Source organism: Schistocerca americana, chromosome 4 (genome assembly GCF_021461395.2).
Source record: "Schistocerca americana isolate TAMUIC-IGC-003095 chromosome 4, iqSchAmer2.1, whole genome shotgun sequence".
Lineage (NCBI taxonomy): Eukaryota > Metazoa > Arthropoda > Insecta > Orthoptera > Acrididae > Schistocerca > Schistocerca americana.
Genome location: NC_060122.1, coordinates 134,825,346 through 134,849,183, shown reverse-complemented (window position 1 = coordinate 134,849,183; position 23,838 = coordinate 134,825,346). Strand labels below are relative to the sequence as shown.

Here is a 23,838-nt window from a genome sequence, read left to right as displayed (position 1 = left end):
CCTTTTAATTTATTCAAGCAATGAAAAGAGCAAGGTCAAAGCAGAGCAGTAATCTGCTGATAATGCTCTCAGCCGGCTATTAGCAAAATTAACTTAATCAAACCACAACCTCACAAACATGTGAGAAAGAAACAGAACAGGAAATCAAGACTATTCAGGGAATTCCAATAGTCGGGAAACTTGGAGCTGCACACAAATGGCAGGTGGACAGATGTGTGCACTAACGTGCGAGCAGTCGTGTGCGTGAGTGATGCGCCCCTGCCCCCACTCCCGGGCACGGGTGGATCGCTGGCTGCTGTGTGAGGGGTGGTGAGTCACTGTGCCAGGACCGTTGACCATCGCGTCGATGACACTCGGGGTGCTGCGCTGACCTGCAAACCAGTAACCACATCTGCTGCTCCTCCTGCAATGCACAAGCGCAGTACCTACCGTAGCACAGTGGGTTCACCTCATGGAACCTTACACGTGATCCCCTGCAAGCCCTTAGCACCAGATGGTCTGAACTCTGCTAAGCCTTCCGCCGATGAGATGAGAATGCAACAATCTGAACAGCAGACCGACACTCTCTGTAGAACCCACTTAACTTTCCCGTCCCATAAAATGTTAATGTTTAAAATAGTGGAACTGAAAGATCAGTTTCCACTTATATTAATTTTTAGTATGAACTTGCAATCTTAAATGAGCACATTCAGCACCAGATTGTACTATTCATCTTGCATCTGACTTACCATTCCAAGGAAATTAAAGAAACAAAGCAACAATGCACATTTAAAAATACGCTGCAGATTTCATTAAAGTGATTCAAAATTATACACAGGACTGAAAAGACTTAAGGCATACTGCACCTATTCAACTCTTAAAAACACAGAACGAGAGCAAAATATGGAGATATGTGCTGAACTAAATGTAACTTTTTTTTTATATCTGCTATTTCAATCCATGCAGACATCAGATAACTGTTATTTCCTTTCACAGCAGAGGACCTACATTATTTTCAATAGTAAATAACTTAACAGTAAATAACTTAACTATGTTTTATGAACTATCTGAATAAATTCATCTCATATATATACATATACGTACATAGTTTGCAAGGAATTATGACTTCAAGAAAATGTATGTAAAGTGAAATCTGTGATACCCATTGTTTTACGCAGAGTAGAACAGGTAAGACACTTCTATCACTGTAAAGCTATTTCAGATGCTCGAGAACAAGAGTTACAAATCTTTTATTCAATTCTGAATAATATTCTGTACATAAAGTTACATAAAATTTAGCACATATTCCAGCGTGTACACAAAACAGGGCAAACATGAACTATTCAAATGGCACTTTCTACCCCAACCATTTATCTGTAATGCTGGCACTGAATGTGTTGTATAGAAAGAAAATAATTCCCAAACAATTACTGAAAACACAAAGGGTTTTTATTAACTACTAAGACAAAAATCTTTTGCAACCTAGCAACTCATATCCAGCCTCTGAGATGCCTACATCGAAGGGCAGATACCTGGTGATCCAGAGAACATCATCTACCCTCCCCATGACCTCCCTCCAGTGACTCACCTCGGATGCTGTGATGGGACGAGTGATCTGATGACTGCTAGCTGCTGTTGTCCTCCAGGTGAGACGCCAGCTCGCAGGCCGCATCTGCACACGACACATATGCGCTCCGCAACAACTGAACTCCTGCTAGCTCACATGCCTCACTCAGTCACCACACATTATTCACAAAGAAAACAAATTACTTTTATGTTTCAATTATGTTTATTTGAACTTAGTAACATTTGGATAGAAATACTTTAAAACAATACAGTAACCATGTTTGTCATACAACTTACTGACAAAATAGTTTTAATGGCCACTGTTTGTCATGTGCTTAAAGCTGGGAATGTATATTACTTCTGTGTATAAAAATGAATCAGACACTGAATTTTCCTGATTGCTCGGAGAGAAAAAAAAGAACACTGAAGACCAAATACACACTTATTCAAAATACTGTATTATATCTGATAACAACACAGTATAAATACCACTACCATAAATAATGAAACTTTAAGAACTTTCAATTTGTATTTATTTACATTTTTCCATGAGATAAAACATTATTTTATGAAAGACAGTAAAGATTTTTGTAGTTTACAAAATATTTGGATTTGCACTACACAAGAAAACTAAATAGCAGAAACTGTTTGAAAAATAATTTACATCTTGCTATTTTATATTGTTTGTGTGTTCTCCATATCTATTATAGATACTGATAGAAAAAAGCTCCAGAATGTAACATGCAAGGAGTAAAATGAACCTAACAAAGAAGAATGAAGGACAGTGATTATCTTAATTCATATGCAGTATGTATGATGGAAAGATGTTTACAATCGATAACTCAAAGTACAGAGAGAATTAGGATGAGAGAACAACAGAAAACCCTTTATAACAAATTTTAAACAATTTTACAATTTTGCAGCCCTATGCGTGTGCAAGCAAACAAGTGTCCCAGTATTTAAGGATGAGCAATGAATGCAGTTAATGAGACCATTCAGAGTAAAAACAGTTTGTAAAACATTGAGGCAAAGTAAATTCAGAAGCAGATTCATGTGCTTTCTATTATTAAACCAATTACGCAACATTCCATTCTTCCACTACACATTGCCTTTTATCTACTTATGTCAATTGTAAGTAAAGTATAAAATGTCTCATTAGACATTCAGATCCTTTCATCAAATCAAGTTATTTTTGTCAGTAATTAAATGAAATAAAGGGAATTTTCAATGATTGTAGCAGGTATGAAAATAGTTTACGAGTACATAAAACTCCTGAAGTGGCTGCAACAGAATCCAGCACTTGGAAACATTTGTAGCATGGCCTGTAATCATACTCTTAAGGACATGAAACTTTTTTAACTAACTTGGCTAGCAGAAGAGTAAATGAGTTTTTCTTCATTTCTCAATAGCTATCTACCATTAAATCTTGAGAACTGTATTTGTGTCCTATGGTTTATTTAAAATAACACGTCTAAATGGCTTTGCAACTTCTGAATATGGAGTAGCACAAATGACGATCCCTAAGTAGCTACCAACAAAGATGAACGTCAGTAATCAGACAAGAACCTAAAAGGTCAAACGTAAGTACCGAAATAGAACATAAATACGAAAAGCTTCAGAGAAGTTTCATACTATCATGAGTACCTGCAAAAAAATCAACGAAGAGAGACAAAATCCCATACATCTGGCTGTTCACAGCAACATTATTGAGAAAATGGTAACATATCAACAGATTATTCTCCCTACTTTTAAGTTGGAAAGGCAAGAATACAAAAATATTCAAAATTATATCCCTGTTTGACTGCTCACATTGCCCGGTGTGTGTGTGTGTGTGTGTGTGTGTGTGTGTGTGTGTGTGTGTGTGTGAGAGAGAGAGAGAGAGAGAGAGAGAGAGAGAGAGAGAGAGAGAGAGAGAAATTGGAGGGGGTGGGGGGGGTGGGGGGTTACGCACAAGAAAGTTAAAAAAAGACAGGCATCTATTACGAATAAAGGTACTTAACAAAGTCAGGATACACGGAAACAAGACAATATCAAAATATTTACATATTAATTTGCAGTCACAAAATTGGTCATCGAAAAGTTGCTTCTTCATGAGCGAAGAAAACAGGAAGGGAAAATAAAAAGAACACAGGAAAGAAATATATGGAAACATGGAGAAAATAACTGATTTATAATTCTTCCTTTTCTCAGTTAATTTTTTGGATAAAGTATAGTATTCCAAAAGCCCAAGTCCTACTATGTATTGTTTGTTCCTATAGGACCAATGACAATTTGGTCATTAGTGAGCACAAACTTCGTTTCTCTCAATTAGGTTGCATTTTTACTTTCTTGTTTACACAATATCGCATTTTTGTACCATGTGTAGCCACTTACAAACTCTATTTGTGGAGGCAACTGTACACTGTGTAAAACCACAGAGACTAATAACACAGTCCATACAGAGGGAGGTGACAAGAGACAAGAGAGGCATCATGAAATGCACAATTTCTGAACTGCTAACTACTGTGGTGCCCTGCTGCATTAACTCTTGTGTTGCACTTCAACCACCTAAAGCTTACATCTCTCTGTGCTCGCTCTGCTTCCCCCAACCGACCCCCCTCGAAGCTGTTGCCGAGTTGAGGACTATCGCTGCTGATGGTGGTGCCAGTAGCGATGGTGCTGTCACTGCTGATGATGGTGCTCTTTTCATTCTGAACCTGTAACAAAAAATTGGCCAGGTGTAAGTAGGACCAATACTCTGAGGCATCTGTACAAACTTAATTATGTATACAGACAGTTCATCCATCCAAGAAACTGAGAACATCAATGATTTTTGCCAGTTATCGACATTGGTACTGGTAAGATATCAGACCCCGGAATTCCAAGACTTTAGAGAGTGTTTTAATTTCATAAGGAGAAATCAAGAAGTTTCTGTCTCAGGGCAATCCTGAAGTGAATATGCAACACAGTGCAACTCCAATGCAGGTAGGATTATTGTGGAATTCATGTCTTTTCAACATGTGTGTGGTAAATGCGGAAATGTTAACTGTGGCGACATTTTTAACAAGTGTTTCCAAATGGGATCAACAAGCTGTTATTATTTTCTTAACTGCTGAAGGACAAAAAGTAGACATTGAGAATTAATAATGTGCAATTAATGCAAAACATAAAGCTAACTGTGACAAGGGGTGCTGCTGCTTCACGATAATGATCGTTCCCATATCACAACTGTCATAACACAGAAGTTACGCCAACTCAAGTCAGAGACAGCCAAGCACCCATCCTACAGTCCTAATCTTTCACCATGAGATTATTACACAATTGGCTCCTTAAAAAAGGCCTTGAAGGGTCGACAACCAGTGCTGGAAGAGGATGTGCAGCAAGCAGTAATGGACTTCTTCAAGCAGCAAGACATGGTATTATACTGAACATGTATCTTCACCCCGATGCATCGATGCATCAGTGGAAAGATTGCCACAATGCTCACGGCACTTCTACATAATTGGTATACTGATACTGCACAGTACGGCCTTCGAATGGAACCTTTTTGATCACCCCTTCTGAGTTTGATGATGGATAACAAATGAAAAAGGAATTTTTTTGTGATGCAATTACAAATCAGCAATTTACAGATTTTTTCCTTCACTTGTTCTATTAAACCTTGTTTCTTACCAAATTTCATGATTCTAGGTTAACAGGAAGTGCCCTATAGGTTTTAATGAGTGAGTTTGCAAGTATCAAAATTTCAAACTTTGCAACATAAATGGTAGATCACTTGATAGCAATGACTTACAAGCTTCTGTTTTTCACACAGCAAAGAGACCATATACCTTAGTACGTGGCATTAATTTCAACTCGATATATTCCTGAGAAAAAGGATTTTAACAGTTGCACAGAGAGAGAGAGAGAGAGAGAGAGAGAGAGAGAGAGAGAGAGAGAGAGAGAGAGAGAGAGAGAGAGGGGGGGGGGGGGGGGGGGGGGGTGTAGATGGACAAAAAAGTAACCCTATAAGAAGAATTCAGTTTTTTTACCAACAATCTTAAAAAACATACCAATTGCAGGACACAGCTAGCAAGACCAGCAGACAAACAGCCATCTGCTTAAATTTTGATTGAAAGTTGTTTTCAAAAATCTACAGTTTGTAGAACAGAAAATGTGACCAGTAAATGCCATTCCTTTTTCTACAAAAATCTGGCTACAAACAAGTAATCTACTCTGGACCATCGTTTTTCATTTAGTAATGCAGCATTTGCAATATGCAAATACAGACACACCAATATTAATTAAACATACTGAGATCCCATAGTATATATGCCACAATTCTACAGAGACCATAGGTATGAATTAATAATGGTAGGTAAAGACAGAATGGTATGACAACTTTACACCAAATATCATGGTAACTGTTATCAACAGCAAACCAAAAGAGATTACACACATTCAGCATCTGGCAAAATCTGTAATTAAGTATATTAAGTTACCAAAACCATATACTGCATGCATTGACTGAAATAAGAAATAGCTCTATTAACAACTAGTTTCAATGCAGAATTGGAATCTTATCAAATGCTGGTATGCAAATAACGAAGAAGGTATATGGAACCAGGTGCTCGAAAACCATGTTGGTCATTAATCAGCGCAATATAAAAAATAGTTGCTTGCACAGATTTTATAGTAAAAACTATGTTAGTCTACGATGATACTATACTTTTGTCATCGATTTACACAACAATCTAAAACTGCCTAAATGACATAATGCTGCCTAACTCAGTAATAATAATACTGTGGTAACAGTTTACAACTTGTAGTTAGCATCATTAGCAAGAAGACCAGTATATCAAGATTTTATTCCCAAACTAATGAGTGGTAATCTCTTTTGCTGGAAAATAGTCATCTTCAAAATGTGGTTCAAGAAATTTAAAATGTCAGTAATAATATTATTACATTATTATAGGTCATATGAAATCTGGTGCTCACATGGATCATGTGTTATTTACAGTAAACGATGCTTCTCATAAGATAACCAAGGAGGACTATATTGTGATATTTGGCAATTCATCTGATGTCAAACACGACAAAGGTTTGTAGTCTGTTAACGCCTTAAGAACAGGTCTATACCAACTGAAGCATAACGTAACTTCCTTGCATTTCCCACATGCATGAATTGATTCTCATGTATTACCAAGGTGTTAACATGTATTAACATGATTCTCATGTATTAACAAGGCAGCAAGAATTAGAAATTAGCATTATTCAGAAATATACAACATTAATTTCTTCGTGTGAGGGTCCACAGATTAAATGTAACTTCTAAATCAGGAAACTATGTTAAAGACCACCAGAGCCTGCCAATTTTAATATGCAAAATGTATGTATTCCACCATGTATGTGAATCAAAGGCCAGTTTCGGCCTTTGGTCATTTTCAAATATCTGTGAATACAATATATAAAATTAAATAAAAGTAAACAGGTTAGACACATTCATGAACATCATGATGCTTACATATTATAATTGTTTTAAGAATGAGGTTTGCAGGAGAGCTTCTCTAAAGTTTGGTAGGTAGGAGACGAGGTACTGGCAGAAGTAAAGCTGTGAGGATGGGGTGTGAGACATGCTTGGGTAGCTCAGATGGTAGAGCACTTGCCCACAAAAGGCAAAAGTCCCGAGTTCGAGTCTCGGTCCGGCACACAGTTTTAATCTATCAGGAAGTTTCATTATAATTGTTGTTAAATTACTTACATAGCACTGGTGATGTGTGTGACATTTAAAAACTGTATCTGTCCCCATAGCACAAAACAGGTTTTAAATGTGACTGACTGACTGACTGACTGACACACACACACACACACACACACACACACACACACACACACACACCACACACCACCACCACCACCACCACCACCACCACCACTGCTATGTGATACCAGTAATGTGATTATACACAATGTGCAACAAAGGCACCTTCATAATAAACCTGACAGCCTGGACTGGTTTTTAAAATGGTTTCATCATTTAGTGATACATCTTAACTGACGTGGAAACACAAATTTAATTACCTTAATTTGTAAAAATGCAGACAGCTGTAAGTGCCTATAATTGTCAACATGTTTGTACAAATGGCTTGTTAAAATTCAAGAAAATATTAAGAAACGCCATGGTTACGTACATGCTGCCTTGGGCAGATGGCTAGTGAAAAAACAAGTGTAAAACATATTATAGGTGCCACTCTCAATCCATCAATCAACAGCTCTTTTTTAAAGTAAAGTGTGTAACCAATTGTAGCAAGCAAAATTTGGAAATTGTACATCAAAGCATTACATGCCAGGATGGTACTCTCAACAAAATCTGAGTAAATGTGCATGACCAAAGAAGGTACAGATTGTGTCCATTTTCTGTTTTGCAGTGAGCATTATGTTACTATCAGTATGTCATAAATAATTATGACTTTGCAACTTCATTTTAGAGGAAAACTTAAGAAAAGGTGGTGTTGCTATCTATGTCAAGAACAACATCGCCTGTAATTTCACCATTTTTTGCCTAGCATAACATTTTCAAGTTTGTGCCACAGAATCGTGTGTAAATAATTCTTGTTTACTGATTGTAAAAATTTGCAGAACACCATCAGAAAGTTTTAGTATATTTTTAAAGAACTGTCTAGTAGAGTACATGTTTAAACATGAAACAAACCTAATACTTAGGGACTTCAACCTTCAGACACACACTTTGTGGCAGATAAGATCTGCAAAATTTGATGATCACATGAAAAAACCTTTCTCTGGTCAATTTCCACACTAGAATAACTTCCCATTGTAGTGCACTACTTAACAATACATTTATGGACCCAACAAAAATAACTGACATTACTGTTAACCATGTTCTGAACAGTCTCTCAAATCATGATGGACAAATATGTACTAAAAATGACAAAAGTATTAGTGACAATCTGACTGAATCCCATTAGATAAGAGGTGGAACAATAAATGAGGGACCCATCCATTGCATTAAATCATTTCACCAGTAAGTAGATTGGAGACCAGTGTGTGACAAAGATAATGTAAATTCCAAGTATTTGTTCAATGATGAAGAGTTACTAATATTTGAAAATATTTTTTATAAAGATGATTTATAGGGCTCAAGCCAAAAAGTCCACCAATGAATCATGGATCATCTTTGGTACATAGACTTCTTGCAAAATAAAGTGACAGCAATATGGAAAGGATAGTGCAACCCACCAACTCTTGCATCCAAAACGGTTGCAAGTGTTATAGTGGGTAAAGTTGCTGTGGAAAAAAAGCTACAGTTGTGTTGTGAGAAAGAGCGTGTAGTAATGATGACAGTAAAATATCAAAGCTTAATGAGCATATAGTAGGCTTCCATTAGTGTTGTGATTAATGGGAAAAGCACTAAAACGTTTGTGTGTGTGTGTGTGTGTGTGTGTGTGTGTGTGTGTGTGAGAGAGAGAGAGAGAGAGAGAGAGAGAGAGAGAGAGAGAGAGAGAGAGAGTGCTAGGGTTTCTGGACATAAATTGCCATCATATTTTGCCAAACACGTCTCAGCTGTAGAGAAATATTCCTATGTCCGATCTAAAACTGGGAATAATAATTCATGCACAGACAAAAGTGAATTTCATAAAAGTAACAACGATTTGGATGTGAATATCAATCAAAATATGAAGCAGCAATCAATAAACAAAAAGGTGGCATGCCTTTCAAACTGACATTCATGGGAGAAAATTAATGGACATCTTGCAGGACATTAGTAACAACCTTCAGGGGAATAGTGTTATCAAACCTGATGCTGTAATGGAAAATGTTGTTGGTGTAAACTTTCAAAAGATCATGCTGCAACAAAATGATTTCGTTGTGAGCATTATTGGTACAAACGATAAAGCAAAGAACAAGTCAGAAACTTGTCTGATATCTCTACACAACTTTTTAAAAATCAGTGAATCTAAAAATACTATATGGGCCCTGTAGGTATGACTTAATTTATAGCTCTGGGATAAATAAAGAAACCAGAAAAGCATACATAGAAATCGGGAAGCTATGCTGCCAGTATGCAAATTGTGATGTAGTAAAAGTACGTCATTTGAGCAGAAACCTTCACACTAGGCATATAACACATCTCAACTACGAAGGGAACGAATTTTTGTGCAACAGAATACATGAGGTAATTAAACATAGACTACCATCAATTAAAACATCCAATGTCAAATGTCACGTTTTCAACAACAAAAATGGAGTTCCTGTTTTTGGGGATGCTTAGAAGGGCAAATGTGTTCTTGTTTCTGATGCCGAGCTTAGTGTAAAGATTTTTTACCTGTTTCAATATGTAAAAATACTCCTCTGAATAATTTTGTGCACAAAACAAAGGTGACATCTTATTTCATATTCTAAGTTGTTATAACAATCCTACAGAATCAAAAACTGAAAATAACGTATTTATTATCAAAAAATTCAGTCTGCAAGAAAGAAATTTTTGGAATTAGAAGTCTTCTGCTCAACTGTTATTCATAATGTAGGTCTCAACTGTCTCATTGAGGATGAAGAGTTAACTGATTATTTGTAAGTTACCAAATTTAACAAAAAATGGGGTTAAATTCTGTAAATTAAACAAACCCAGTCACTTAACTGACGAGAAACACTTTGAATACTGTGTGCTTGAACTTATTCATAATAAAATAATCATTAAAATTGTGTATACAGATCACCTGACAGCATTTTGTCAAAGGTTTTAAGAGAACCTGGAATGTATTAAGAATGTGCACAGTTCTAAAGGAAACAAAATCATCTTATGTGGCAACTTAAATGTTCATTTCTCCACTGTTTCATTAAATTCAATATGTAAGCAACATCATGGCTACATTTGATACACAAAATATTGAGAGAGAGCCTACCAGAATTACTGCTACCTCCAGTAACACTACTGATGAAGTTTTTGTTAATAATTCTTTCACTCCTTTATTAAATGTTGAAAATATTTCAAGGGATCTTAATAAATTTGGAGCTGCCCTACTGTATCACCTCTGACAAGCCAAAAGTTAAATACAGGCTTTTAATTAAGTTCCCAAAAATTCAGAACTGTTTAAATTAATGATGTATCACGACTCCTGGAATGATGTATTCAGAGAGGATGATACTAATATGAAAGTAAATATATTTCTTGACACGGTGGCCCATTATTTTAATATTGCATTTCTGCTTAACAGACTAGTAACTCATAGTACAAATAAATCAGTTTATAAAAACGAAACTATATGTGGAAAGCAATTACCCTAGTTTTCAAATGCTTTATAAAAATACAAAAAGATAATTAGACAAGTTATAAGTAAGGTTAAGAAAATGGCAAATAATAATTACACAAAAAAGTCAGAATATCAGTAAGGCAACTTGGGATGTTGTTAGAAGTACCCTTGGAACTAGAGGTTTTAAGAAGGTCCATTTCATCTAATACACAATGGAATTAAATGTCAGATGCAAAGGAGATAAGTGAAACTTTTAACAAGCACTTCTCAAGAATGTCTTCTAATTTTGCATCACAGATTACTTCACCTGCATTGTCTTTTCTCACCAAGTTTATAAAATCAGGCACATCATGTTTCTAACATCAGTAACTCAAGATAAGGTGCTGAATATTATTAGTAAAAGTAGCAACTCACATTCATCTAGTACTGATGGCATATCTGATTTTTTGTTGAAAGTATTGTTCTAGTAATAATAACTCCACTTTGAGATGTAATTAACAGTTCTTTAATTACAGGCTGTTTCCCACATGTTTTGAAAATTGCTGCAGTTATTACTTTGTTTAAGAAAGGAAACATAAATGATGTCAACAATTATCGACCAATCTCTCTTCTTTTTGCCATACCGAAGATCCTAGGAAAAGTACTGCATTCTCATGAAATTCCACTCCTTTTTAAATATTGCCTACTCACAGTATGAAAGTTTGGTTTTCATATGGAAGGTGTAAATGAACCTTTATTTTCTTTTACTGATCAAGTTTAAAGTCATGGTTGCCAGAAGTTTCCCCTAGTGAAATTCCCGATTTCGAGACAAGTTTTAACAGTTTTCCCTGACAAATTTCGAGATCTCAAGTGTAAGTAAGGACATAAATTGACAAAAAAATGTAAGGACTTCTGTATTTCTAAACATCTGAGCAAAAATATTAAGTATGAACATCAACACCATTGAAATGAACTGTCTTTAGATATAGAAACAAGCCAAATGTTATATATGTTTCATTAAGACCATTGATGTTATTTTATATCAATATAATGAAAGACATTTGGTGACAAAAATATGCATTTCATTGGAAACACAAGACAGATTTAAAATACCTTCATTGATTTCTTTTATCACATCAAACATTTCTTCATTCTCTTCATCATCTGCAGAGCTAGCTGGCATATAAACTTGTACTACTGTGGTAGGCGTGGGCTTTGTGTCTATCTTTGCTATGATAATGCGTTCACTGCACTGTTCATAGTAGCTTACTCACTTTCCTATTTTTTTTAATTCATTATTACACCTACTCCTGCATTACCCCTATTTGATTTTGTATTTACAACTTTAAATCAAATCAGAAATCTTGTTCCTCCTACCACCGAACTTCTCTAATTCCCCCTCTAACTTTAACCTATCCATTCCCCTTTCTAAGTTTTCTAATCTACCTGGGTTTCTCCTGATAACAATGTCCTTGTGAGTAGTCCCTGCACATAGATCCGAATGGGGACAATTTTACCTCCATAATATTTTACCCAAGAGGGTGCAATCATCATTTAAACATACAGTAAAGCTGCATTCCCTCAATGTGTGCCACACACACCTTTTCTGCCTATGTCAGAGCAGGTTCATTTGTACCAAATTCCTGTTTCTCTCTTTTGCTGCTTCTCCCTTCCATCTGTCTCCTTTTCTTTCTCCTCCCTTTCTCCTATTTTCTCTAAACAGTCAACCAGATATGACCACTCACTACCATCAAATCACAAGGACACAATAATGTAATGTATGTGTGTTTCTGTTAGTTTGTTAACTTCTAGGAAGGACATAGTCTAAAAGCTTAGCGATGCATTCAATTTTGTTTTTGTGTCTGTTAAGAACTCCACACTTCAATTGTATGGTAAATGGTTACCTTTACTGGTTTTTATTTGTATTTAAATTCCATATTTGACTTTCTAGTATCATACTAATCACAAACTTATGTGGGCTGTAATACCTTCATCCTTGGAATTGTAAGGCAGTTTTAACTTTTTAACCCATGTCCTGCCACCTTATGAAGGTGGCAGGGGTGAAATACAGGGAGCGAAAGGCTATTTACAATTTGTATAGAAACCAGATGGCAGCTATAAGAGTTGAGGGGCATGAAAGGGAAGCAGTTGTTGGGAAGGGAGTGAGACAGGGTTGTAGCTTCTCCCCGATGTTATTCAATGTGTATATCGAGCAAGCAGTGAAGGAAACAAAAGAAAAATTCGGAGTAGGTATTAAAATCCATGGAGAAGAAATAAAAACTTTGAGGTTTGCCGATGACAATGTAATTATGTCAGAGACAGCAAAGGACTTGGAAGAGCAGTTGAACGGAATGGATAGTGTCTTGAAAGGAGGATATAAGATGAACATCAACAAAAGCAAAACAAGGATAATGGAATGTAGTTGAATTAAGTCGGGTGATGTTGAGGGTATTAGATTAGGAAATGAGACACGTAAAGTAGTAAAGGAGTTTTGCTATTTGGGGAGCAAAATAACTGATGATGGTCGAAGTAGAGAGGATATAAAATGTAGACTGGCAATAGGAAGGAAAGCGTTTCTGAAGAAGAGAAATTTGTTAACATCGAGTATGGATTTAAGTGTCAGGAAGTCGTTTCTGAAAGTATGTGTGTGGGGTGTAGCCATGTATGGAAGTGAAACATGGACGATAAATAGTTTAGACAAGAAGAGAATAGAAGCTTTTGAAATGTGGTGCTACAGAAGAATGCTGAAGATTAGATGGGTAGATCACATAACTAATGAGGAGGTGTTGAATAGGATTGGGGAGAAGAGAAGTTTGTGGCACAACTTGACTAGAAGAAGGGATCGATTGGTAGGACATGTTCTGAGGCATCAAGGGATCACCAATAAAAATCGTAGATGGAGACCAAGAGATGAATACACCAAGCAGATTCAGAAGGATGTAGGTTGCAGCAGGTACTGGGAGATGAAGAAGCTTGCGCAGAATAGAGTAGCAAGGAGAGCTGCATCAAACCAGTCTCGGGACTGAAGACCACAACTAAAACTACAACTACAATCCATATACATTCTCAATTAAGAAATACAAAGAGAAAAACCTTTCAAGTAACAAGTTCTACCAAATCCAAGGTAATTGCAGTGATATTAACATAGTAAATACAATAGGTGATCAAAACGTTTCCATTTGAAGGCCATATAGTCTCGAACTGGACGCCAATCAGGCAAAATCGCCATGAGCGTTGAGGCAATCATCCCGCAGATGCACCAGGCTGAAGGTACCAGTTTGTTAAAACATCGAGTCCTGCTGTGTGAAGAAGCCTGTTAACTGCCTGCTGCACACCCTCATCTGACAGGAATCATCGATCCCTCAAGGCCTTTTTTAAGGAACCAAAGGTGTAATAATTGCATGGGGAGAGATCAAGACTACAGAGTGGATGCTCAACTGTCTCCTGCTTGAGCTGGTGTACCGCCTGCGTTACGACATTTATAGTATGGGGATGTGCATTTCCATGAAGCATTACACAACACTGGTTTTCTACAGATATGCTGCCACATATACATTCTTCATTTTCCGATGAATGTCTACCAGCTTTTATCTTTCAGCAGATAAGAAAAGAATAACAGCACACTGGTCCTATTTGGACACATTTGGTAATAATGTTGGGATTGTTCACATACGTGCATCTATCACATGCACGTCAGAAACGAAACACACTAATTCCTTGCCTACACGTCGGTGCTTATGTACCTGCATCGGAGTTGTGGTACATTGCATATACACTGCAGCAATACCCTCAAACGGAAACTTTTTGAACACCCCTTATAGTTCAGCTTATAATAACTGTATTTATCATTTATGCTGATCACACACAATAAGAGGAACTGTTATCTCTTCTGGCAATAAGAACAATATATTATTCACTTTATAACAGCCAGTGTGTGAAAATGTTTAACATTTAAAGACTCTCGTTTTACTACGGTTTGAAGCTCCTCTTGATGTTGTTCTGTGTTTGTGATTTGAAAATTGGGTTGTTTTGAAAATCAACCTTATGCAAACACAGTTTATTTTTATATTTAACCAAGACATGTTTCAAACACCTATGTGTCATCTTCTGTGGGTTCAATTTTTATTTCTGCAAAGCAGAATGTCAAATTTATAATAATTTAACTGTTGTAGGCCTAAGAATTACAATATGTGCAACTTGCTTTGTTTTGTATAGACGCTCACCTACATGAACTGCATTATTACAATAATTATAATAATGCATTATTATAATGACACAGTTCATTTAGCAATGTAATTTTAAGGTGAGTGTCAAGAGAAAACAAAGCAAATTGAACGTTTTATAATTCTTAGGCCTACAACAGTTACATTATTACAAATTTCATATTGCACTTTACAGAAATAAAAATTGGACCCCACAGAAGATGAACATAGATGTCCAAACAAGTCTGGGTGAATATAAAAATAAACTAACTGTGTTTGCATAAGGCTGATTTTCAAAACAACCCAATATTTTAAAAATAATATTAAAGTTGTAAAATATACAGGAAGTTTTGGCAGTACAAAGTTACTATGCACAGGTAGTACAACAACATGCACTGAGCACACAGAAATGTAATTAATTTCACAGTGACATCAACATAAACAGTAAAGATTTCATGTGTATCAAAATTTTTCAGCTGAATAGTTCTTCTATGGCCAAGTTATTAATTTTATTTTTTATTACCTAATGGCAAGGAAAATGTATTAAATTGCTCTTACGTTAGTGTTTTAAACTCGAAAGTGTGGAAGAACAAGCAGACTCACTTCAAGCAACCTTCATCTTTACATTAATCAGACTTTTACAGCAGACTAGTCCATTCCACTACATGTTGTGCAGTATTTTGATTGATCAGAGAAAAGTTCTACTCACCTGACTACTCTACAGGCACAATATAGGAATGACTGAGGAAAATACGTGTTAAGGAAGGGCAAGTGTGGAACTAGGCACACAGATGAAACAAAATTGATAGTAAAACATTAAAAAGAAGTAAATTTTGCAAAAGAAGCAACCAACAATCAAACAAGAATGTACATATGTTGAAAAATTCAGAAAACAGATTAAAAGAATAAAGCACTTACTGTAAAGCAAGTACCTAACTGTTTAGCGTAGTACTGGAAATCCAAATTAAAAGCATAGTTAAGCAGTCAACAAACTGCAGGGTAAGCATATTGACAGGACACAAAGTACTACAAGCAGGGACACACTGTCTGCACACATTTTCACATAACTTATTTCTTTCTTTCATGCTGACATCTTACTGTTTCTCTATTCACCTAGTTCCACTGTGTCCTTCCTTCACATTTGGCTTTCCAACTGTACACCTGATACTTCTAACTTCACAGGTTTTAAAAATCTCATTTGTTGCTAACATTCCATTGCAATACCCCTTTCAAACCCCCCTTCTGTAGCTCCTGGATATTATCCAAAAGGCTAGGATCAGTTTCACCATCTTTGTTTGCGTCTGTGCCTACTGCTAGTAGGATACAGGATTTTTTCCTACCTTTAATTGACTGTAGTTTGTAAGGAGAGGATCATGTTTTGGAGACCAGTTTTGTCTCAGCTGCAAACTTCTTACATTAACCATTAAAAGTTTTGGCCCACTGCAGCATTTGGAAGGTAAATCAGTAATAGTGATGAAACATACCTTCATTACCAAGATCAACACAATAATCACTTGATGTCAGGGAGCTAATATGGGAAATTTTTCAGTGAAGATTTTGTTATTATTTGAAAGTGGGTTTCCATGCTTTGGAAGATTTACATTTGGATTTTTGCCCCCCATCCTCCTCCTCCTCCTCCTGTGGCCATTCGTTAAACTATCTGAGATATGAAGAAATTGTCTTGAAGATGAAAGTCAATCATGGCATCTTATCTTGTACATGTAGATTACTGCACCACGACATAATCATAGGGTCCTTAGTAACTGACAAAACATTTAATTAGTTACACAAAAAATTTGAAAGCTTATGATTGAAGCTTTTCAAATAACCAAACAGTGTTACAAGAAGACTCTTTATGGCCTTAATACCTTGGAACAAACTAAATTAAAGCACTGAGTCATCACCTGGCTTTGAGACTGTGTATGGGTGCCAGAGATTGCCATTAAGAAGAATCTAGAATAGCAGCTCTGAGGAAGCACTGCCACAGCTATATTCGAATCAGTGTAAGGAGCACCTTGACAGTTACAGTGGGCTGGGCGCGGTAACTTTGTGCGCCAACTTCAACCTATCACAAACTGTGATTTTGCAAATGTCTCTATGGCAACACTCAGGTGTTGTCAGAGCTCTATAGACACTACCGTTTTCATCTTCAGCTGTTTGAACTTTGCAACTGACAGCTGCCAACAGTACTGCCAGCTGTCAGGAATTATCTTATGCTGAATTGAATATAGGACAGGCTACAATGAGGAAGTGGCGATTGGAACCACATATGGTTGAGAAGTGATTTAAGTTGTGATTAATTACATGTTGTTGTGTGGTCTTCAGTCCTGAAACTGGTTTAATGCAGCTCTCCATGCTACTCTATCCTGTGCGAGCTTCTTCATCTCCCAGTACCTACTGCAACCTCCATCCTTCTGAATCTGCTTAGTGTATTCATCTCTTGGTCTCCCTCTACGATTTTTACCCTCCACGCTGCCCACCAATGCTAAATTTGTGATCCCTTGATGCCTCAAAACATGTCCTACCAACCGATCCCTTCTTCTAGTCAAGTTGTGCCACAAACTTCTCTTCTCTCCAATCCTATTCAGTACCTCCTCATTAGTTACGTGATCTACCCACCTTATCTTCAGCTTTCTTCTGTAGCACCACATTTCGAAAGCTTCTATTCTCTTCTTGTCCAAACTGGTTATCGTCCATGTTTCACTTCCATACATGGCTACACTCCATACAAATACTTTCAGAAACGACTTCCTGACACTTAAATCTATACTCGATGTCAACAAATTTCTCTTCTTCAGAAACGATTTCCTTCCTATTGCCAGTCTACATTTTATATCCTCTCTACTTCGACCATCATCAGTTATTTTACCCCCTAAATAGCAAAACTCCTTTACTACTTTAAGTGTCTCATTTCCTAATCTAATCCCCTCAGCATCACCCGATTTAATTTGACTACATTCCATTATCCTCGTTTTGCTTTTGTTGATGTTCATCTTATATCCTCCTTTCCTCAAAGTTTTTACTTCTTCTCCATGAATTTTAATACCTACTCCGAATTTTTCTTTTGTTTCCTTTACTGCTTGCTCAATATACAGATTGAATAACATCGGGGAGAGGCTACAACCCTGTCTCACTCCTTTCCCAACCACTGCTTCCTTTTCATGCCCCTCGACTCTTATAAGTGCCATCTGGTTTCTGTACAAATTGTAAATAGCCTTTCGCCCCCTGTATTTTACCCCTGCCACCTTCAGAATTTGAAAGAGAGTATTCCAGTTAACGCTGTCAAAAGCTTTCTCTAAGTCTACAAATGCTAGAAACGTAGGTTTGCCTTTTCTTAATCTTTCTTCTAAGATAAGTCGTAAGGTTAGTATTGCCTCACGTGTTCCAACATTTCTACGGAATCCAAACTGATCTTCCCCAAGGTCCGCTTCTACCAGTTTTTCCATTCGTCTGTAAAGAATTCGCGTTAGTATTTTGCAGCTGTGACTTATTAAACTGATAGTTCGGTAATTTTCACATCTGTCAACACCTGCTTTCTTTGGGATTGGAATTATTATATTCTTCTTGAAGTCTGTGGGTATTTTGCCTGTCTCATACATCTTGCTCACCAGATGGTAGAGTTTTGTCATGACTGGCTCTCCCAAGGCCATCAGTAGTTCTAACGGAATGTTGTCTACTCCCGGGGCCTTGTTGCGACTCAGGTCTTTCAGTGCTCTGTCAAACTCTTCACGCAGTATCGTATCTCCCATTTCATCTTCATCTACATCCTCTTCCATTTCCATAATATTGTCCTCAAGTGCATCGCCCTTGTATAGACCCTCTATATACTCCTTCCACCGTTCTGCTTTCCCTTCTTTGCTTAGAACTGGGTTTCCATCTGAGCTCTTGATGTTCATACATGTGGTTCTCTTATCTCCAAAGGTCTCTTTAATTTTCCTGTAGGCAGTATCTATCTTACCCCTAGTGAGACAAGCCTCTACATCCTTACATTTGTCCTCTAGCCATCCCTGCTTAGCCATTTTGCACTTCCTGTCGATCTCATTTTTGAGACGTTTGTATTCCTCTTTGCCTGCTTCATTTACTGCATTTTTATATTTTCTCCTTTCATCAATTAAATTCAATATTTCTTCTGTTACCCAAGGATTTCTATTAGCCCTCGTCTTTTTACCTACTTGATCCTCTGCTGCCTTCACTATTTCATCCCTCAAAGCTACCCATTCTTCTTCTACTGTATTTCTTTCCCCCAATTGTTCCCTTATGCTCTCCCTGAAACTCTGTACAACCTCTGGTTCTTTCAGTTTATCCAGGTCCCATCTCCTTAAATTCCCGCCTTTTTGCAGTTTCTTCAGTTTCAATCTGCAGTTCATAACGAATAGATTGTGGTCAGAATCCACATCTGCCCCTGGAAATGTCTTACAATTTAAAACCTGATTCCTAAATCTCTGTCTTACCATTATGTAATCTATCTGATACCTTTTAGTATCTCCAGGATTCTTCCAGGTATACAACCTTCTTTCATGATGCTTGAACCAAGTGTTAGCTATGATTAAGCTATGCTCTGTGCAAAATTCTACAAGACGGCTTCCTCTTTCATTTCTTCCCCCCAATCCATATTCACCTACTATGTTTCCTTCTCTCCCTTTTCCTACTGACGAATTCCAGTCACCCATGACTATTAAATTTTCGTCTCCCTTCACTACCTGAATAATTTCTTTTATCTTGTCATACATTTCATCAATTTCTTCATCATCTGCAGAGCTAGTTGGCATATAAACTTGTACTACTGTAGTAGGCATGGGCTTCGTGTCTATCTTGGCCACAATAATGCGTTCACTATGCTGTTTGTAGTAGCTAACCCGCACTCCTATTTTTTTATTCATTATTAAACCTACTCCTGCATTACCCCTATTTGATTTTGTATTTATAACCCTGTAATCACCTGACCAAAAGTCTTGTTCCTCCTGCCACCGAACTTCACTAATTCCCACTATATCTAACTTTAACCTATCCATTTCCCTTTTTAAATTTTCTAACCTACTTGCCCGCTTAAGGGATCTGACATTCCACGCTTCGATCCGTAGAATGCCAGTTTTCTTTCTCCTGATAACGACGTCCTCTTGAGTAGTCCCCGCCCGGAGATCCGAATGGGGGACTATTTTACCTCCGGAATATTTTACCCAAGAGGACACCATCATCATTTAATCATACAGTAAAGCTGCATGTCCTCTGGAGAAATTACGGCTGTAGTTTCCCCTTGCTTTCAGCCGTTCGCAGTACCAGCACAGCAAGGCCGTTTTGGTTAATGTTACAAAGCCAGATCAGTCAATCATCCAGACTGTTGCCCCTGCAACTACTGAAAAGGCTGCTGCCCCTCTTCAGGAACCACATGTTTGTATGGCCTCTCAACAGATACCCCTCCGTTGTGGTTGCACCTACGGTACGGCCATCTGTATCGCTGAGGCACGCAAGCCTTTCCACCAACGGCAAGGTCCATGGTTCATGGGGGGATTAATTACATATGTCATTCGTAACACAAGTCACTAGTTAGATGTCTGTGAAACCCAAGTCATACTCATTAACCAGTAGACTTATTTTAAAACAAAATCTGTCCTTAAATTGCAGGTTTGTTTTAGCGCCATAGTGTTTTATGAGGTACAGTTCTATTTAAGGTTGTGTGCCTTAGTCTTCCTCTGACGACTGAACTGACTTCTCCAACGAGCTACAGAGGAGACTATAGTTTAAAGCAGACTTTCAACCATGTTGCAGCTTGGGGTGTTACACATCAACAAATCTTGATAAAGGTAAAGTACATATTATGTGACAGAAAAAGTTTTAAGACCAACTGGGTGTCAGACACCAGATGTTTAGATTTGTGGTATGGCACTCACTGAGCCAGGTAAGATTTATATTAATTTGAACTGTGCACTACGGTCTTTATGACATCACCTTGAGTACAAGCCAACCAACCCCCCTCCTCCTTTCCTGAAGTTGTGTCCAACCATAAAGCAAACTACACTATCAGTACAAATATTTTCACTGTGCTTGAGGAATGAATGAATCTCTCTCTCTCTCTCTCTCTCTCTCTCTCTCTCTCTCTCTCTCACACACACACACACACACACACACACACACACACACACACACACACAGTATAATCAATGCACAGAAGGTTTGGTATCTGAACTTTTGTAAACAGTTGCTTAATTAATAGTCTGAAGGTGTTACACAGCAGCTCCAAGCACCAACTCCTCGTGTGGTCTGCATAAAGTTTTATTTTGCATTTTTTACTATGATTGTTTCATGTTCAAGATTCCATGTTGCATTTGCTATGCCATCTACTGCTATGACTCATTTTTGTATTATTGCATTGATTATTGTAGCCAAAATTGATTACTTTCAGTACGATGAAAATAAATTGCAACTTGGTCTGTTACTTTTTATTTATTATTTCAAGTACTACCACTAAAATTCCAACATTTCTCAATTCTGAATGATAATGATCAATAATCAACACACTAACTAGTGACAACATAGTTCTGCATATCTAACCCAGAGACAAAGCTTCAAAATTCCCTGTGGATCTTCACCAACGACACATAATGGAAGCGCAGAGGGGGAAAAAAACAGACCACAGTTTCATTTTTTTATATTTTTTTCCAGCATGTGGCCACAGTGAAAAATAAACATTTCAGGAAAGAAAGAATGTTGTAACCCTAAGATGTCCAAGGACCCATTTATAATCAATTCTTAACTGCAGGAAGTTGATGCGCAAATGATATTGGTAGCATACTGCACCTGAACAGATATACCTGTCACGATATAAGCTAAAGCGTTGATAATGTTTAATATGTAATGGATGCAAGCAGCAGACATAAGAGTCAAAGGACATGGAAGTGACGCAGTACCAGAGAAGGGAATGAGACAAGCCTGTAGCCTATACCAAATGTTATTCAATCTGTATCTTAAGGAAGCTGTAGAGGAACACAAGGACAAAAACGGAAAAGGCATTAAAATTCACAGAGAGGAAATAAAAGCTTTGAAGTTTAATTCAATAAGAGATGGCAAAGGACTTCAAACATCAGTTGAACAGAATTTACAGTCCTGAAAAGAGATTACAAGATAAATATCAACAAAGATAATGCAATGCAGTCAAATTAAATAAAGCAATGCAGAGGGAGGAATTAGATTTGGAAATTAGACATTACAAGTAGCATACAAGTTTTACTATTTAGGTCACAAAACAACTGTCGAAGTCAGAAGTAACGAGGATGTCAAATGCAGAATGGTGATAGCACGAAAAGCATCTATGAAAAAGAGAAATTTTTTACACTGAATATAAATTTTTGTCTGAAGGTATTTGTCTGAGGTTTACACTTGTAGAGAATTGAAACATGGACAATAAAACAGTATAGATGGATACTAGAGTCATTAATGAAGAGGTAATGAATCAAATTAGAGAGAGAGGAAATGTATGTCATAATTTGACTAAAAGAAAGAATCAGTTGATAGAACATATCCTGAAGCTCCAAGGAATACTTAATTTGGTAATAGAAAAAAATTTGGTGAGTAAAAACTGTAGAGTGAAATCAAAGCTCGAATAAAGTAAGCAGGTTCAAGTAGATGCAAGTTGCAGTAGTTATGCATAGATGAAAAATCTTGCACAGGATAGATTAGCATACATAGCTGCATCAAACTAGTCCTCACACTGAAGACCATAATATCACCAGCAACCACAATGCATCTTAACTCATGGGGGGAGGGAATAATAACAGCTGGATCATGGTGTAATGGGACAGAATTGTGGGACATTATTATGATACTTGTATGCAAATAAGAAGGAAAGAAACCAGGTAGATATGAGGACTTGCCCCCACTACGAGCTATTGTTCCACTGCATTGTCACTTTATGATGAAACATGGTAAGTACGCACTACACAGGAATTGCATTAGATATTGGGTAACCCAGTTCAAGACCCTTTAATTGTTACAGCAAGACAAAGAATAGGTCAACAATAAATTGTGGAAAAGAAGGCTGGTGACACAATCTGCACTGTTTTTGAAATAAGCCCATGGAATTCAATGGTATGCACTAGTAGGGAGCTGTAGGTGGCACAGCCCACAGTAAGAAATATCTTTTACTAGATATTTTACTAAACAGTCTGCACTGTAAAGGATGCAAAATGTGCCTATTACATGCATTGCAATCACATGACCACTTGAAATACCTTGACTTCTAAATTGAAATGGGGCAGATGTTGGGACACAATGGACACTATCTTCATTGATATGATACTGTTAAGACACTTGAACTTACTGGCAGAGTTAATTGCCATAACATGACATTCTGAACTCAGAGATTCTTGTGTTTGTTTGGAAATGTGAGATGCAACAAAAATGAAAATATTTTGTAGAACTGGAAAATGCAGTGTCTGTGGACTCTTATTTTTTCCACATGTGCAGCAAAGTGGTGCCATCTACCTGGCAATGTTAACAGAGGGCATGATCGTTCAGTTACCGGATGATCTTACAAACTTTGTTCCAACAGAATGCCATATGTCACAATTCCACATTGACACTGACAGTACCTCAGTAAATAATTGGATCTGTGGTGATAACATAATAATGCTGCCATGGTGTCTACGTTCACTGGACTTAATACTGAGCAACTCTTCTCTGTGGATTTTTGTCAATGAGGATGTCAAATTAAACACCTTTCATCAGTCTACTTTCCAACCTTATTTTACTTGGCAACCAGTTTCAGCATTTAAGTACGCTATCTTCAGGCCCCAGACAAACGTGTAGGAAGATTCTACCTCGGCCCTGTTTTGATCATAACCGGCGTACAATCTTCCTACACATCGGTCAGGAGCCTGAAGATGGTGTAG

At 37.2% G+C, this 23,838-nt stretch overlaps 1 protein-coding gene across 5 annotated transcripts in view; it reads right to left on the bottom strand.

Moving 5' to 3' along the window:
• Positions 1–23,838, bottom strand: part of LOC124612387 (serine/arginine repetitive matrix protein 2-like) — a 350,835-nt gene that overhangs the window by 159,765 nt on the left and 167,232 nt on the right. For 3 of the 5 annotated variants that reach the window (XR_006979537.1, XM_047140563.1, XM_047140564.1), the window contains 2 exons: positions 4,104–4,241; positions 1,568–1,651 (listed from right to left, as the gene is read on the bottom strand). Coding sequence is in view for 2 of the 5 variants with exons in the window: in XM_047140563.1 (XP_046996519.1) it covers positions 1,568–1,651; positions 4,104–4,241 (222 nt within the window). In the remaining 3 variants the exon portion in view is untranslated. Of the gene's footprint in view, positions 1–225; positions 372–429; positions 545–1,567; positions 1,652–4,103; positions 4,242–23,838 lie in introns of all 5 variants that reach the window. The other 2 variants (XR_006979538.1, XR_006979539.1) reach the window with 2 other exon arrangements.